The 16,661-nt window shown below is 40.8% G+C and overlaps 1 protein-coding gene across 1 annotated transcript in view; it reads left to right on the forward strand.

Annotated features, from left to right (window-relative positions):
- The window catches only part of HECW2 (HECT, C2 and WW domain containing E3 ubiquitin protein ligase 2), a 288,426-nt gene that overhangs the window by 150,622 nt on the left and 121,143 nt on the right, over positions 1–16,661 (forward strand). The window contains exon 13 of the mRNA XM_007953146.2: positions 7,060–7,245. Coding sequence (XP_007951337.1) covers positions 7,060–7,245 — 186 coding nt within the window. The remainder of the gene's footprint in view (positions 1–7,059; positions 7,246–16,661) is intronic.

Raw genomic sequence — 16,661 nt, forward strand, 5'->3', positions numbered from 1 at the left:
GGGTTTGAACCCCCAGCCTTGTGGTTAGCAGTCAAGGGCCTTAGGCACTACACTACCAGAGCTCCTAAGTGTTCACAGCAGCATTGTAATAATAGCAAAGTGGAAACAGCCCTGCCAAAGGGGCAAGGAGGCTACATCTTTATGACCTCCTCGAACCGCACAAGAGGAAGACAGAATCACCATCAGTAGCCCAAGGCCTACTCCTGTAAGGCCAGACATGCTGCCTCTCTCCAGCCCTTTCACCATCCCTGACACCAACCGTTCCTTCCGCAGCACTCACCACCTTTCTGCTGAGTTCGATAATTCACTGCAGTGGCCACACAGAACTCACAGATTATGAGGTTTATTAGGGAAGCACCAGGCTACAATTCAAGTTCAGGAAAAATGCTCAGTCTCTCTCATCCTGCCGTCTTTCAGCCAACAGTCTCTCTCAGCCACTCTCCCAACAATGCCTGTGTCTTGGTGTCTCTCTCAGCAATGCATGTCTCTTGCGTCTCTTTCACAGCAGCACATGTCTCTCAGGAGTGAGTTTCTCTCAGCAGCACGTCCTTCCTCAGCCAGCAATGAGCTCTAGAAATACATTAATTCTATAATCAAAACTCCTTAGTACTTTGAAGGAAATTATTGCTCTAAAATCATAAATATATTCTTGTTGTTGTTATGTGCTATTGAGTTGTCTCTGACTCATAGCAACTCCTTGGGTTTCCGAGGCAGTATCTCTATGGAAGTAGATTGCCTAACCTTCCTTCGGAGGAGTGGCTGGTGGGTTTGAACTGCCAGCCTTCTGGTTAGCAGTCAAAATATATTCTTAAAAGTCAAAATTTCTGCTGTTGCAAAATAGACAAATTGATAATTGTGATTAATTTTATTAGTAAGTTGAAATTTTCCCTCCATTTTACCCTTTAGCTAGATGAAAACAATGTAAAATCCTTTATTAAAAATATTATAAAGGCACCACCACTCACTGCAGTTAAGTTGGAACCGACTCATAGTGACCACTCCTTGGGTTTCCGAGGTAGTATCTTTATGGAAGTAGATTGCCCAACCTTCCTTCCAGGGAGTGGCTGGTGGGTTTGAACCACCAGCCTTCTGGTTTGCTGTCAAATGCCTTAGGTACTGTGCCACCAGAGCTCCTCCTATTATAAGGGAAGACTATATAATGCAGTAATATTTCCACACCCCAGAAGACTTCTATGGAAGCCACATTTCTCAATTTTGTTCATGATTAAATTTTAGTGAATGATTTGTATTGTTGTTTTGTTCCATCAAACCTATTCCACCTCATAGCGACCCTATAGGACAGAGTAGGACTGCTCATAGGTTTTTCTTGGCTATAATTTTTACTGAAGCAGATTGCCAGGTCTTTTCTCTTGCAAAGCAGCTGGCGGGTTCAAACTTGTAATCTTTCAGTTAGCAGCCTTAACCCCTGCACCACCAGGGCTCCTTGAATATAATACCTCAGCGTGCTCAAATTTGCCTTCTTGTGAATATGAGAGCTGTTTGCTAAAGATTCCAACATGAAAAAATCTGTCTAGCAGTAATATACTTCACTGCATTGTTTAAAAAACAGAATCAGGTGAAATTGAGAGTGGGTCAGGTAATATAGGACATATGGTCACCTAACACTACAGAAAAACCTGCAAAAAAAAAAAAAAAGTTTCCATGTTATTTACGTTGTAGTTGATTGATAAGAACTGAACTCTTTATATTTATGTAAAGAGAACTGTACTCTTTACATATATGTAACATTATCCTCAACTGCTCTCAATACTTTTCATTTCTAACACCCAACACTTAACCAAAAAAACTCATTTGAATTCCAAGGACTGTTGTTTTAATAAAATTCCACTAAGTAGTTTACTCAGCCATGGGTGGTTTTGTCTTACTAGGAAGGTAAAAAACAACCAAAAGGGAGGCTTAGGAAAGGGAGTTTTGCAATAGAGAAAGAATAACTAAAAGGGAAAAACTTAACCACTTTGAAAGGAATAATGGGAGGTCTCCAACAGAATGGGAGAAAAGTGTAGAGCAAAATTTTAAAAAGACCAGGTTACTGACCTGATAGAGACTGATGATCTGTTATAAGGTTATAGCCCTTAGACACCCTTCAAGCCTAGAACTGAACTCATTCCACTGGCTCAACTTTTAGCCAAAGTCTCACTGCCGTCGAGTTGGATCAGGCTCATAGATGCCCCTCCTTGGGTTTCCAAGGTGGTATCAGTCTTCTGGTGAGCAGTCAAATGCCTTAGGCACTACACCACCAGAGCTCCTAGCCAAATGACAGACAGGCTTATAAAGTGAACAATAATGCCAGGGCAGTACACACTCATTATAACAGTCAGCCATATGAGATCAAAGGGGCAGCATTTGCCGGCGAGAAAGCTCAGAAGGGATAGGGAAGCAGGGTGAAGGAAAATGGTAAACACTAGTAAACGGAAAGCCAGTTTGCTTCGGAAACTTTCACCTAAATCACAATTTGAAAAAATTAAAAAGAAAGGAAAAGTTAAAGCCATGTCAAAAGAAGAGAAAACTTTCTTTCAAAAATCACTTAAAAGGGCTTTATTTTCTGGAAGCAGTGACCAACTTGCCTTGCTACCTTAACACTGCAAGCACCTTCCCAGGTGAAATCATGTGATAAGATAGGCCCCATTTTCCCTTTCCTAATCTTTTGGTTTCAGAGAGATCAGATTCATTTACTGCATCTTTTTCTCCAAAAAAAAAAAAAAAAAAGTACAATAAAGGATCCTTCCCCAGTCAGAATCACTAAACCCCAGAGGGAGAATAAAGATGCCTCCTTCTTTAAACAGCTTTGTCATTGTCACCTTTTTCTTTAAAAAATCCTCATCACCTTCCATGAGACTAAATTCATGAACTCTTTCATTGTAATCCCACTCTGTTGCGTTTCTCAGCTCTTGAGACCATTCCCGGTATTAGCTCTGCTAGTTCTATTCCAGTTTGTTTCAGGATTTTCATTGCTTTGATAGTCTGTTTTCCCAGCTCTGCTTTTTGCCTGTCGTGAACCTCTTCTTCCCCACCTCTATAATTTTTCTTTTCCATCTTTTTGAGCAACCAGGCTTTGCTCATCTGTATTCTCAGGACTTAGCATAGGGCCTAGCACCAACTCAGTAAAGGTTTGGAGACTCTTCTTCAGTTAATAAAAAGTGGGATTCTTGCCCAGCATCTTTAAAAACTGAAGTAGATAGCAATTTTACATTGATTTGTTACAACATTGTACTGCTGTATGTTCTTTTAAGGAGCCCTGGTGCTACAATAGGAGCTGTGGTGGTATAGTGCCTAAGGCATTTGACTGCTAACTAGAAGGTTGGCAGTTCACACCCCCCCCCCCCCACACACACACACACTCCACAGAAGGAAAATGGTAAATCTACTTCTGTAAAGATTTACTCCCTCGGAAACCCCACGGGGGTTGCTATAAGTTGGAATCCACTTGATGGCACTGGGTTTGGTTTGGTTTGATTTTTTTAGGTTCCACAATGGTTAAACACTTGGTTGCTAACCAAGAGGTCAGTGATTTGAACCCACCAGTGGCTCTACAAGAGAAAAGACCTACATTCCCACTTTTGTGAAGAATGCAACCTAGGAAACCCTACAGGGCAGTTGTACTCTGTCCTGTAGGGTCACTATGAGTTGGAATTGACTCAACAGCACACAACAAAAACAACATTCATTTGTTATAGCATTACATGCTATGTATTCTTTTACTTGTCCTTTGTATTTTTATAGATACATTTTACCTCTTCAGAGCTCTTTCACATCCTTTGTCCTATTGGACTTGAATCTCACACTCCTACGAAGGAAGCAAAATAGTTATTGCTCTCCTAGCTTAGGCAGACTGTGACTAGAATCCTTACTGTAGTTGTATATGAACTAGAGTATAAATGTCCTTCCTGAAATATATATGTATATGCTTAAATAATTTCTTTTAGAAAGATTGGCACAAGGCTGGTCCCTATGAGGTGGAGGTTAAATATGTCCCAAATGTCCAACTTTTTCAAACTGCTGCACTCCATCATTTCCAACATCAACTCCCCCTACTGCTCTTGGCACTCTCCCTGCCATCTAAGGGTTCCGTGTTTCTCTGTAACATCTCACAAAGCTCACAAACTGCAAAGGAAATGGCTCCCATGGTGGTGGAAGCTGGGAGGCAGGCAAGTCCCAAATCCATGGGTCAGGTGTAGGTTTGGAGGCTTCTTCTCACTCTTGTGGCTGCAGAGGCTGGCAAATCCACACAGCAGGCCAGACAACTGGTTGTTGTCTCAAGTCCAGGGGTGACTTGAAGCAAAGTAGTTATTACTATCCCATCTTACGGGATAAAATAAAATGATGAACCAAATGCAGGATCTGGAGCAACAGAGAGCGATTTGCCAGTACATTCACATAAATACACTCAAGGAAACTAAGGACAGTGGCTTGAGTAACACCCCTCAGCAAGGTGGGACTCAGGATACATCCTACCCTAAATAGGCATAGAGGCTAGGATTTACAATCATCACAAACTGGAAGACTATGGCTAGAAAGGCCATATTAAGCAATTCACTGCATTGCAATATGCTTCTTTAAAAATATTTTCTTTATAAAAATATGCTTATTTTTATATCTGGAGTGATGTTCCTGTTTGCCTTAAGTGTTTTATACATAGACCCTAACATCTGTGTTCATATTATTCAGACTTGAAAGGCTTTAGTTCTAAAGGTTGTTTGATAATTACTAATGAGAGAAATCTTTCTTGCACTTAATTTACTTTGATAGGTGATTTTGCAAAGATCAGTTGAACCTGGCAGTATATGACATGTCTTGGTGAGTGGGAAAGAGGAAGATGAAAGGACGTAATTAATTATAAGACCAACCTTAAGACTCCTGTACTTGAAGAGCTGTCCAACCCAAGGGAATTACTTGAGAGTTCAAGCTGGAGGCTGGGATCTAATTGCCACTGCTTCTTGCCCTAATGAAGTTCTTTTCTTCAGCAGAGTGAGGAACATTTCTGGTGCTCTAGATAGAGAATCTGCATGTGCTCCATTTACTTTAATTGAGGGAGAAAAAAGTGAGGGGGCCAGAAGGTGTATCTATTTAGAGCAGAGTTAATGTAATGATTTATCCCACGGAATCATCTCACAATAATTTGACCCCAAAGAGGGCTATTAAGGAATAAAGATTGAAAGCTTGTTACCATTGCCACACAAGGTAGTGTAGTCTCAGGCCTCTATGCTTAAAATGACTTATGTGGAAATGTATTAACAACGTGGAGCCAAATGCAAGGGGGGGGGGGAACCTCTTAGTGATAGTACTTAAAACTACAAAGCAGGCCAGCCACAGGCTAACTTAAAAGTTAGCTGAAGTTTGTCTCTGTGACAGCCTCCAACTTCTTTCATGAACCTCCTCCTTGGCTTTCGTGATATCACTTTCTTATTGTCTCATGCTCTGCAATTGCCCAGATCCCTTGCATAGACCTGCCTGCTTTGGCAGTGCTCTCTGCTTTGAACTTCACAACTGCCACAACCAGTGAAATCTGTCAGGTTGAAATTGTTGTTGTGAGCTGCCATCAAGTCAACCTCCAACTCATGGCAATCCCTTGCACAGTGAAATTAAATGCTGCCAATCCAGGGCCATTTCCATGATCGGTTGTGGGTCATATGTTGTTATCAATTGTTTTCATTGGCTGATTTGCAGACACAGATCACCAGGCCTTTCCTCCTAGTTCGTCTTAGTCTGGAGGCTTTCCTAAAACCTGTTCAACATCACACCAACATATATGCCCTCACTGACAGATGGGTGGTGACTGTGGATGAAGTTCATTGGCTGGGAATTGAACCCAGTTTCTCATATGGAAGGTGAAAATTCTGTCAATCAACCATCAGTGCCTCATCAGGTTGAAAAAGACCCCAAAATATCTTATACTCAGATGTACTATGTAACTAGTAGTTGAGATGGTTCAATGTGGTCTTCCTACTTCTTTTCTTTTTGTTTATTTTGATAGGGAGTAAGTACCTTAATACAAAGCAAAAGATGTGTATAATGATGGTGAATCAGTCATAATAGTTTGTGTTATCCTTCAAGGACAGTGACCCACAAATCTCAGTGACTTATGCTATCAGAAGTTTATTTCTTATTCCAAACTGGGTTGTCAGGGTTCTCTGATCCCCGTAGTTACTCAAGGACCCACTATTTGAAACAGTGAGGAGCAGCGACTATTTCAGACAGTGCCAGTTATGCTTACTGGGCCAAAGGGAAGAATACTCTAGAAGGACTTGCCTCGGGCAATTGACTGCTAACCAGAAGGATGGCAGTTCAAACCCATCAGCTACTCCATGGAAAGAATACTGGGCAATCTACTTCCATAAAGATTTACTGCCTTGGAAACCCAATGGGGGTCTCTATGAGTTGAAATTGACTCAGTGGCAGTGGGTTTTGGTTTTGGTTTTGGTATATATACGTATATATGTATTTAGTCCAGACACTCTGTCTGCCATTCCATTGAACTTCTGCTTCTAAGAAGATGTGAGAAGAAAAACTTCGATTTAGTATAGTCTCAGTTGAACATAGACTCTCAGTGGGAATAACTCATCCCATTGCATGTACTTCTAATATTCAAGTAAATGGCCAGGAATTTTTATACGGTTCTCTCCTAAATGCATGCTAGATACTTCATCTGATGCTCAGAGAACCAGAGATCTGTTCTGATGCTAGAGATGTCAGACTTACTGAAAGGTCATATATTTGCCTCCAATGTGGTATAATTTTGAGTGTGTACGTTTTTTGCCTAATACTAACTTTATACCGTAATGTCCTATGTAGAAAGAAACTCCACTGCATTTTGTTCTTCTCTAGACATCATTGTCAGTGAAGACAGCCTTATTTGCTATAGTCTTTGTCTTTTGTTTTGAGGAGGATATTTTTCTCTGCCTGCTGTTTCCGTGTGTAGATCCAGAATTGTTTTGAAGCCATTATATACCCATCAGAAGACCAGGCATAACCATATGTGATCTATGTGTTGCTTTTATGTGTCACAGCAGTTTAACGTTAGTTCTCCATCCTTTTCTTCAGAGTGCCTACCGCATGTTTACAAACAACACGTGTTTGAAGCACATGATCACCAAAGTCCGGCGGGACACCCACCACTTTGAACGTTACCAGCATAACCGGGACCTTGTGGGATTCCTCAACATGTTTGCGAACAAACAGCTGGAGCTGCCACGGGGCTGGGAGATGAAGCATGATCATCAGGGCAAGGTAACACAGGCCATCATGAAGGGAGCTGCTTGTGGCTTTGGCACTTGCCTCTTGCCTTTGAATGAGGGCTGAAGGCCCTTTGTGAGGTGAAGCTTTCCATTTTCTGGTTGAAATGAAACCTGAGCAAGCAGATTTCCCATTCTGAAGTGGTGCATGGAGTAGAAATATGAGAGGACTTGCTTAGTGAAACGTTCTCTTTTCTCTCAGTATTCTTCTACCTGTAATCTTTCACCACTGTATGCTGATTAGAGAAAAGTTTCTTAGGGAGCAACACTTCCTTCTCCCCAGTTGTACAGCTAGGGCTATAGAAATTTGAATAAAATGTTGTGTTGTTGTTTGGAGAAAATGGCAGGAGGTGACTAAGCCACTTTACAAAGTGTGCCTTTTGAACACGGCCTGGGTCTCAGCCTCAATCTAGGTGTCTCAGAACCCTGATTTTGTTAGCATAGTAAACAGGACTCACAGACTGATTAACTTATGAGGAGAAAAACGTCACTTGCACAGAGTAATCACTCTGTACTTCCTTTGTAAATGCTCAACTGGAAAGCCTGGTTATAACCAGGAAGTTGTTATATGAGCAAGAAATTAGAACAAGGAAACTTAGTTATTTTTATAAGTTTTCCTCAGCTAAGGTTATATTTTTGTTTACTCTTATTTAGTAAATACTATGAGCCCTAGTAAGGTGGTTTGGTGGTGCAGTGGTTAAAACATTCAACTTCTAACCAAAACGTTGGTGCTTCAAACCCAACAATTGCTTCACGGAGAAAAAGATAAGGCAATTTGCTTCTGTAAAGATTTATGGTCTTGGAAACCCAATAGGGCAGTTCTACTGTATCCTATAGGGTTACTATGAGTTAGAATTGACTCAATGGCAGTGGGTTTGGTTTTTTGCTTTGATGAGCCCTAGTGGTGCAGTGGTTACGCACTTGGCTGCTAACTGAAAGGTCCACAATTCAATCCCATCAGCTGATCAAGGAGGAAAATGTGGTAGTTTGCTTCAGTAAAGGTTAACAGGTTTGCAAAGCCTGTAGGGTAGTTCTATTCTGTCCTACAGAATCTCTGAGTCATCATCGACTTGTTGGCAGCCTTTTTTTTGAGCCAGGGATGTGTATACGCTCTTCAGAACAGCCTGAGGTAGCAATATTATTATCTCCCTCTTCAGGCAAGGAACCCAGTTCTAGAATGGTAAAGTAACTTTCCTGATGTCACACAGATAGGCAGGCAGGGTTCAGAATATATGCTTTTAACCGCAATGTTATGCTTTCCCAAGTACTGAGTAACAAACCTCAGTTTTCCCGTCTGTAAAGACAAGCAATACTTGACTTAAAGGTGAGGAGGTTAAAATGACATGACATATTTAAAGCCCTAAACAGAAGGACATAAATGGATCAAGTACAGACTTGAGGAAAGAACTGGTGTAACTGCCCCTGGGTACAGGCAGTCCACAGGTTATAAGCAAGATCCATTCCTATGTGGGGCTTTAAGTCGAATTTGCAGGTAAATTGGAACAAGTGCATGTGGTTTTTATTTAGCCTTAGTGTAGTGCAAGAAAAGAAGCCCTGGTGGTGCAGTGGTTACAGCACTCAGCTGCACGGAAACCCCCGAGGCAGTTCTACTTTGCCCTACAGGGTTGCTCTGAGTTAGAATTGACTCATAGCAGTGTGTTTGGTTTTTGGTTAGTACAAGAAAAGCCTTAAAACCTTTTCAGTGATTTAAAAGCTGCACTTACACCAAGTGAAGGTAATTGTGATGAATTTGTTGCAAATAGTTTAGTGGTTGGTTCAGTCATTTCAAAGTGAGAGCAAATTTACATAACAGTAAAGGGCAAGAATGAGTTGATGTTCTAAACTGGGGACTGCCTGTATGAAAGAGCAGTGCATAGCAGAATTAGATCAAGGGCCTGTTGTGCAAACAGAACAAGGGGACACTGAATCGTTTAAAATCAGGAAGGTCATGCATCAGGTTGTGTCCTTTCACCATACATACTCAGTCTGTAGGCTGAGCAAATAATCTGAGACTTGACTGTACGAAGAAGAATGTGGCATCAGGATTAGAGGAAGACTCATTAACAACCAGTGATAAGCAGATGACACAACCTTGCTTGCTGAAAGTGAAGATGACTTAAAGCACTTACTGATGAAGATCAAAGACTGCAGAAAGAAAGAAATCTTCAGTGGATTTCACCTCAACACAATGAAAACAAACATCTTCACAACTGGACCAATATGCAACATTATAATAAATGGAGAGAAGATTGACGTTGTCAAAGATTTCATTTGACTTGGATCCACAATCAACACCAATGGAAGCAGCAGTGAAGGAATCAGACGTCATATTGCACTGGGCAAATCTGCTGCAAAAGACCTCTTTAAAGTGTTGAAAAGCAAAGACGTCTCTTTGAAGACTAAGGTGTGCCTAACCCCAAGCTGTGGTATTTTCAGTCGCCTTATATGCATGTGAAAGCTGGGCAGTGAGTAAAAAAGACTGAAGAAAAATTGATGCCTTTGAATCATGGTGTTGATGAAGAATACTGAGAATGCCAGAAGAATGAACAAATCTGTCCTGGAAGAAATGTAGCCAGAATGCTCTTTAGAGGTGAAAATGGCTAGACTTCATCTTACCTACTTTGGTCATGTTGTCAGAAGGGACCAGTCCCTGGAAAATATCATGCTTGGTAAAGTGGAGGGTCAGTGAAAAAGGGGAAGACCCCTCGACGACATAGATTGACATGGTGGCTGCGGTGATGGGCACAAGCACAGCAAGGATTATGAGGCTGGTGTAGGACTGGACAGTGTTCCGTTTTGGTGAACTTAGGGCTGCTGTGAGTTAGAATCAATGGCGTGTAACAACAGCCTAACGAGAATTTGGCCCTGTTCTCAACTCTGACAGATTTTATCTGGTGTTACGAGGAGTTGTGTGCTGTGTGCTCTTTAGAGAGCCACAGGTTCAGAGAAAACAAGTTGAAATAATGGGTACGTTTCTACCCTGTGTAGATATTTAGCATGTTGGGTCATTTAAGTGGGGTCACCTTGAGTTAGACATGACTCTAAGGCACCTAACAAGAAGTCATTTTGCAGCCGTAGCTGAAGGAAATCAGGAATTCACAGTGTGCGTGTTGGTGGGTGGGTATAGCCTCTTCTGCCCATCCTCATTTGCCTTTGTCTGCCATGGAGAGAGATTCTAATGAACAACTCCTAGACCTTGAGAAAAGTTTAAATCACATTTACGATACTGTTTCAGTCATGCTGTAATATATTCTCAAGAACAAGCCTTGTCGCAAAGCTTTCATCAAAGTTTTGTTGCTTAAATGGAGGTAAACATTATCTGGATTATATGGGTAATTTGACTCTCTAAAATTTCTCCCCCACTTCTCCCTGAGGGTTCTTGACTAATTTGGGGGTTGCAATTTAAGCTTCATTGAAGTTGTAGGCATTATAAAGAGCTCTTGAGTTGTCATGTATTTGACCCCACACAGGCTGCTGGGTTTGCATTAGAATGCTGTTTGGTATGAAAGAAAGACTTCGTGCCTTTTGGACAGATGCGTTACCAGAAAGGTCTGAAAGCTCATCACTTTAGTCTGATCTCTCTTCTTCTTTAATAAGATTTTTAGGGAAGCTAGGCTAAAAGCACTTGACTGCTAACCAGAAGGCTGGCGGTTCAAACCCACCAGCTACTCCTCAGAAGGAAGGTTGGGCAATCCTACTTCCGTAGTGATACTGCCTCGGAAACCCAAGGAGGGGTCGCTATGAGTCGGGGCAGACTCGACGGCACATAACAACAACAACAACAGGCACCTTAACCAAAGGTAATCTCCCTGTGAACCACATGTCTGTCCTTCTCAAGTGACTGAATCCAATGAACTAAAATAACTTAAAAGAGCACTTGAGAAAGGCACCAGATGTGTCTGGATTTGGCTGCATTGCTTTTGATGGCATGTCAGGAGTCCTAGGTCCCATCTTCCAGGAAGGTTTTTTTATCCAGCTCTGAAGTTCTAATCCTTTTATTATTTTTTTAATGAGCCTCCGGAATCTTTAAAAAGGGAGTAAATATTATTTTTTTCCTATTTAATATAACATCAAAAGCTATGAAATACTACAAAGCCATTTTCCCATTTTAAACATATTTGTAGAATTGACATGGAATAGTATGTCTAAGTCTCCATACGTATGAAAACAAATCATTCTTAAAACCAGTGTTCTCTAGTTTAACTCTTCAGGATTATATGACTCCATTTATCATATAAATGATATAAATATTATATGACTCTATCTTATCTTCTCAAGTGCAACATTTTCTTTCTGTGTTTTCATTTATTTAGTTATCTTGCTAGGAGCATCTTGCCAACGATGATGAAAGCTAACAATTAATGTAACGTTTTGTTGTAGGTAGCACTGACTATATGCCAAATTCTGTTACAAGCACTTAAATTGATTTATAGGTTTTATTTTTATCCATATTTTATAGGTGAGGGAACTGAGGCACAGTATGGTTAAGTGAATTGATCAAGGTCCTTGACAAGTAGTAAGTGATAGAATTAGACTTGAACCCAGGGAGTGTGGCCCCAGAGACTGTTCTAATCCTGCCTGTTACCAGTGAGTTGGATGAATGGATGTCTTCTAGCACTTATCATGAAGCATAAAACCAAAATAAATTCACTGCCATTGAGTCAATTCCAACTCATAGCGATCCCTCCTTGGGTTTCCTAGGTGGTATCTCTACAGAGATACTACAGAGAAGTAGATTGCCCAGTCTTCCTTCTGAGGAGTGGCTGGTGGATTTGAACTGCCAGACTTTTGGTTAGCAGTCAAATGCCTTAGGCACTGCGTGACCAGAGCTTCTATCATGAAGCATAGTAAGGGCTTTTGCAGGATAGTATGAGAGCTTGTGGTAGAAACTCCTATCACAGGCATAGAGGTACAGGTGGGTTTTTGGATGGATCACCTAAGGGCAGTCTGGTGAGTTAGTTGCTCTAAGCTCCCCAGGTATAACTATCAGACACTTTCTTGAACTCCCACATCATTTTGCTTGTAACATCTTACGCCATTTATCCCAGTCTGTCTCATGGTATAGTTGTTTAAACATGTCTTACCATCCCAAGCCAATGATCACCTTTTGGCTAGCTTATTTTATTTATTTAATTTGTCTTTGAATTACTCTCCTGTACCCCAGTGCCTTTCACATCAAAGGTGTTCAAAAAAGTTTGATGAACGAAACTTGTCACATGTAATTTCCTGATTACTTGGTAATCTCTACTTTGTACAAATGAAGGAAAAGGTGCCACACGCCCTGCCCATCCCAACTCTTTCCTCCTCCTATGCTCTCAGTAGAAGTAGTTTGTAGATTTGCCCCTTTTGACTTTTGTTAATTTATATGTTGTCTTGGATTTTTTACATGACATGTTTGAACAAGGTGGTAGTTATGTTTTTATTGCACTTTAGCTGTCTTCAATTTTGGAAAAGACTTTGGTGTGTTTGTTTGTAGTTATGTAAGGCTAAGGTTTAAATTGGGTAAGATTTCACAGGATTCTGTATCTCTTAAGCTGACTGGTGATGGTGGTGGTGGGGAAATGTCCCTAACTAGCATAAAAGAAATAAAATATTATTTGAAAAATTAACCATTAATTAAAGAGTAAGAATAGAATATCAGGTCTTGCTGGCTAGGTAAGATGATAATGATGATGTTGTATTAAACTCAGATGTCAGGCACTGTCAAACCAAAAAGCCAAACTCACTGCCATCAAGAAGATTCTGACTCATAGTGAACCCCCCATTGAGTTTCCAAGACTGTACATTTTTACAGAAGCAGACTGCTTCATTTTTCTTCTACAGAGCTGCTAGTGGGTGTGAACCACTGACCTTTTGGATAGCAGCCAAATGCCTTAACCAGTATACCACCAGAGCTCCTTTTCAGGCACTGTACTAGGTACTTTTCTATGGACTGTCTTATTTACACTTTGTGGAAATGTATAAGGATGGGTATTATTCTGTATATTTTACTGAAATTTAGAAATATTAAGTAATGTATGTATTAGCAAGCAAATGGAGAAACTTGGATTCAAAGTCTGGGAGTGTGACTCTTAACAATCATGCTTTACTAAGAGACATTGTCTTTGCAAATGAGAGGTATTTAAATGGACTTTAGTCATCTCAAGGAGAGGAGTTCCAGGCTAGATCCTAGGATTACTGGTATCCTTCCAGTCTGAGACCAGTCTTTATTAGATCACAGGTTTCTAGCAGAGGACATGTCATCAGAAAAACATGCTTAAATAGCATAGAGACCTTATGTTAGAGATATGTAGTCTAAGGGAAGGGAATGGAGTTCACAAGTATTTGAAGGTTTTTTAGGTGTCAAACTCTGCTACAGGCACAACATCACTCATTTAATTTTAACAACAATCCTGTGAAGCAGATCTTACTATAGATAAACTAAGGCTTGGAGAGGTTAAGTTAATTGTATACAAGTAAACCCTCGGCTGCAAATCCAGGTATTTCTGTATCAAAAGCTGTAATCATATTCCGATGTAAGGCTGATCTAGACCTCGCTGATCTACTAACCACCTGACTGACGTCGGTGATATCATTTAAACTGCCTGTCTCTGAGTTTTCTCATCTGTATAAATTAATCAATTGATCATCTTTTCTTGTGCTTACTGGTCATTTGTTTATACTCTTTGAAGGAATGTCTATTCATATTCTTCGTCTATTTTTAAATTGAGTTATTTATATTATGGATTTGTGAGGGTTTTAAAATATATTTTTGATACTAGTTACTGTTTATGATTATTCATCTTTTTGAAAAAAATTTTTATTGTGATTTGGGCGAAAGTTTTTACAGAGCAAATTCATTTTCCATACAGCAGTTCATACACACTTTGTCTCATGACATTGACTGCAATTCCCCACAGTGTAACAGCTCTCTTCCTACTTCCTCCCTGTAGTTACCTCTTCCCTGTGGCCTTCCCTCCCATGCACTCCCATCTAACCCAGCTGTCTCACTGTGCATACACTGCCCTTCTCTTCTCCCATGGCTGATTGCTTGATAGTTGTCACTTCCCTCTTGTGAGTTTTTGTTTTTCTGGTAGTATTGTTTATGGTACAAAAGTTTTTAAAGTTTAATATAGTTCAATTTATGTATATTTTGTTTTGTCCCTGTGCTTTTGGTGTTGTAGCTAAGAAAATATTACCTAACCATGTGCCTAAGGCACTTGACTGCTAACCAGAAGGCTGGCGGTTCAAACCCACCAGCCACTCCTCGGAAGGAAGGTTGGGCAATCCTACTTCTGTAGTGATACTGCCTCGGAAACCCAAGGAGGGGTCACTATGAGTCAGGGCCGACTCGATGGCAAATAACAACAACAACAACCATGTTCACAAAGATTTAATCCTATGTTTTCTTCTAAGAGTGTTTTTATTTTTATTTTTATTTTTATTGTGATTTGGGTGAAAATTTACAGAGCAAATTCATTTTCCATACTGCAGTTCACATACACTTTGTCTCATGACATTAACTGCAATTTCTCACACTGCAACAGATCTCTTCCTCCTTCCTCCCTATAGTTACCTCTTCCCTGTGTCCCTTCCTCCCATGCACTCCTGCCCCCTCCCAGCTGTCTCCCTGTGCATACACAGCCCTTCTACTCTCCCATGATTGATCTCTCTGAGGAGTGTATCTGCCTAATGTGAATGTTCAGCTCATATGCCTGTCTTTTGTTTGGCTAAAAGCCACAGGAGTGGGTTCAATTTCATACCTGAAGGGTAGCTAGGGGCCATAGTCTCAGGGGTTCCGTCAGGCTCTATCAGACCAGCAAACTTGGTCCCCTTTTTTTTTATTCTGATTTTGAGTCTGTTCTACATTGTTCTCCCACTCTACCCAGAATCTTCTCCATAGATCCCCCTCTGAGTGATTGACCATGGTAACTAGGCACCATCTAGTTCTTCTGGTCTCATAGTCATATAGGCTGAGAATCCCTTGGACTAATTGTTTCCATGTGTCTTTGATTTTCTTCATTCTTCTTTGCTCTGGATGAGGAGGGACTCATCCTTGCATCTAGATGGCTGCTTGCAAGCTTTTAAGATCCTGGTCACTACTCACCAAAGTAGTATGTGGAACAATATTTTTGTGTAGTATGTTATGCCAGTTGAGCTTGATGTCCCCTGCAACCATGGTCCTGAGCCCACAGGTCCAACTGCTTGTTCCTTCTGAGTAGCTGGCTGTGGCCAAGAAATGACTATGGTCTGGTCCCTTGTTAGCACTACCATATACCTGGAAATTCTTACAGAACATAGATATACGCTCATAGAAACATTGTCTACCAACCCTATACATGGTCATGGGTATCTCCCCCCTACGTAGACATACCTAATCATTTAGCCTGTTCACTCATTTATCTACCCATATTATATATTCTAAGAGTTTTATAGTTTTATCTCTTATATTAGATCTGTGATTCATTTTGAGTTAGGTTTTATATTGTGTGAGTTCATTCAACTTCATTCTTTTGCCTGTAGATATCCAGTTGCCCCAGCACTATTTTTTGAAAAGACTATTGTTTCCCATTAAATATTGTTATTGTTGTTGTTATGTGCCTTCGAGGTTTCCAAGACAGTATCACTACGGAAGTAGATTGCCCCATCTTCCTTCCGAAGAGTGGCTGGTGGGTTTGAACCGCCAGTCTTCTGGTTAGCAATCAAGTGCCTTAGGCACCACACTACCAGAGCTCCCTTAAATATCACTAGTCATTGTTGTTGTTGTTGTGTGCCGTTGAGTCAGACCTGATCATAGTGACCCCTCTTTGGGTTTCTGAGGTGGTATCACTACAGAAGTAGATTGCCCAGCCTTCCTTCCAAAGAGCGGCTTGTGGGTTTGAACCGCCAGCCTTCTGGTTAGCAGTCAAGTGCCTTGAACATTATGCTACCAGAGCTTCTATAATTAGTCATTAGGGAAATGCAAATCAAAACCACAATGTGTTACCATTTCACTCCCACTAGGATGGTTTTAATGAAAAAAAAGATACTAAGAAGTGACAGCAGGAATGTGGTGAAATATCAGCCATTCTGCATTCTTATATACGGCTGGTGAGAATGTAGAATGGTGTAGCCACTTTGGAAACAGTTTGGAGTTCCTCAAAATGTTAAAGAGTTGCCACATGACACAACAATACCACTCCGTGTATACACCCAAGAGAAATGAAAACATACATCTACATAAAAACTGTCCACAAATGTTCGTAGCAGCATTGTTCGTAATAATCCAAAAGTGGAAAGAACCCAAATGTCCAATATGGTAGATCCATATAAAGGGACATTATTCAGTAATCCAATGGGAGCTCTGGTAGCATAGTGGCTAAGACACTTGCCTGCTAACCAGACGGCTGGCGGTTCAAACCCACCAGCCACTCCTCGGAAGGAAGGTTGGGC

This window comes from Orycteropus afer, unplaced genomic scaffold (genome assembly GCF_000298275.1).
Source record: "Orycteropus afer afer isolate SDZICR_OR568_19922 unplaced genomic scaffold, OryAfe1.0 scaffold00374, whole genome shotgun sequence".
In the NCBI taxonomy this organism is placed as follows: Eukaryota; Metazoa; Chordata; class Mammalia; order Tubulidentata; family Orycteropodidae; genus Orycteropus; species Orycteropus afer.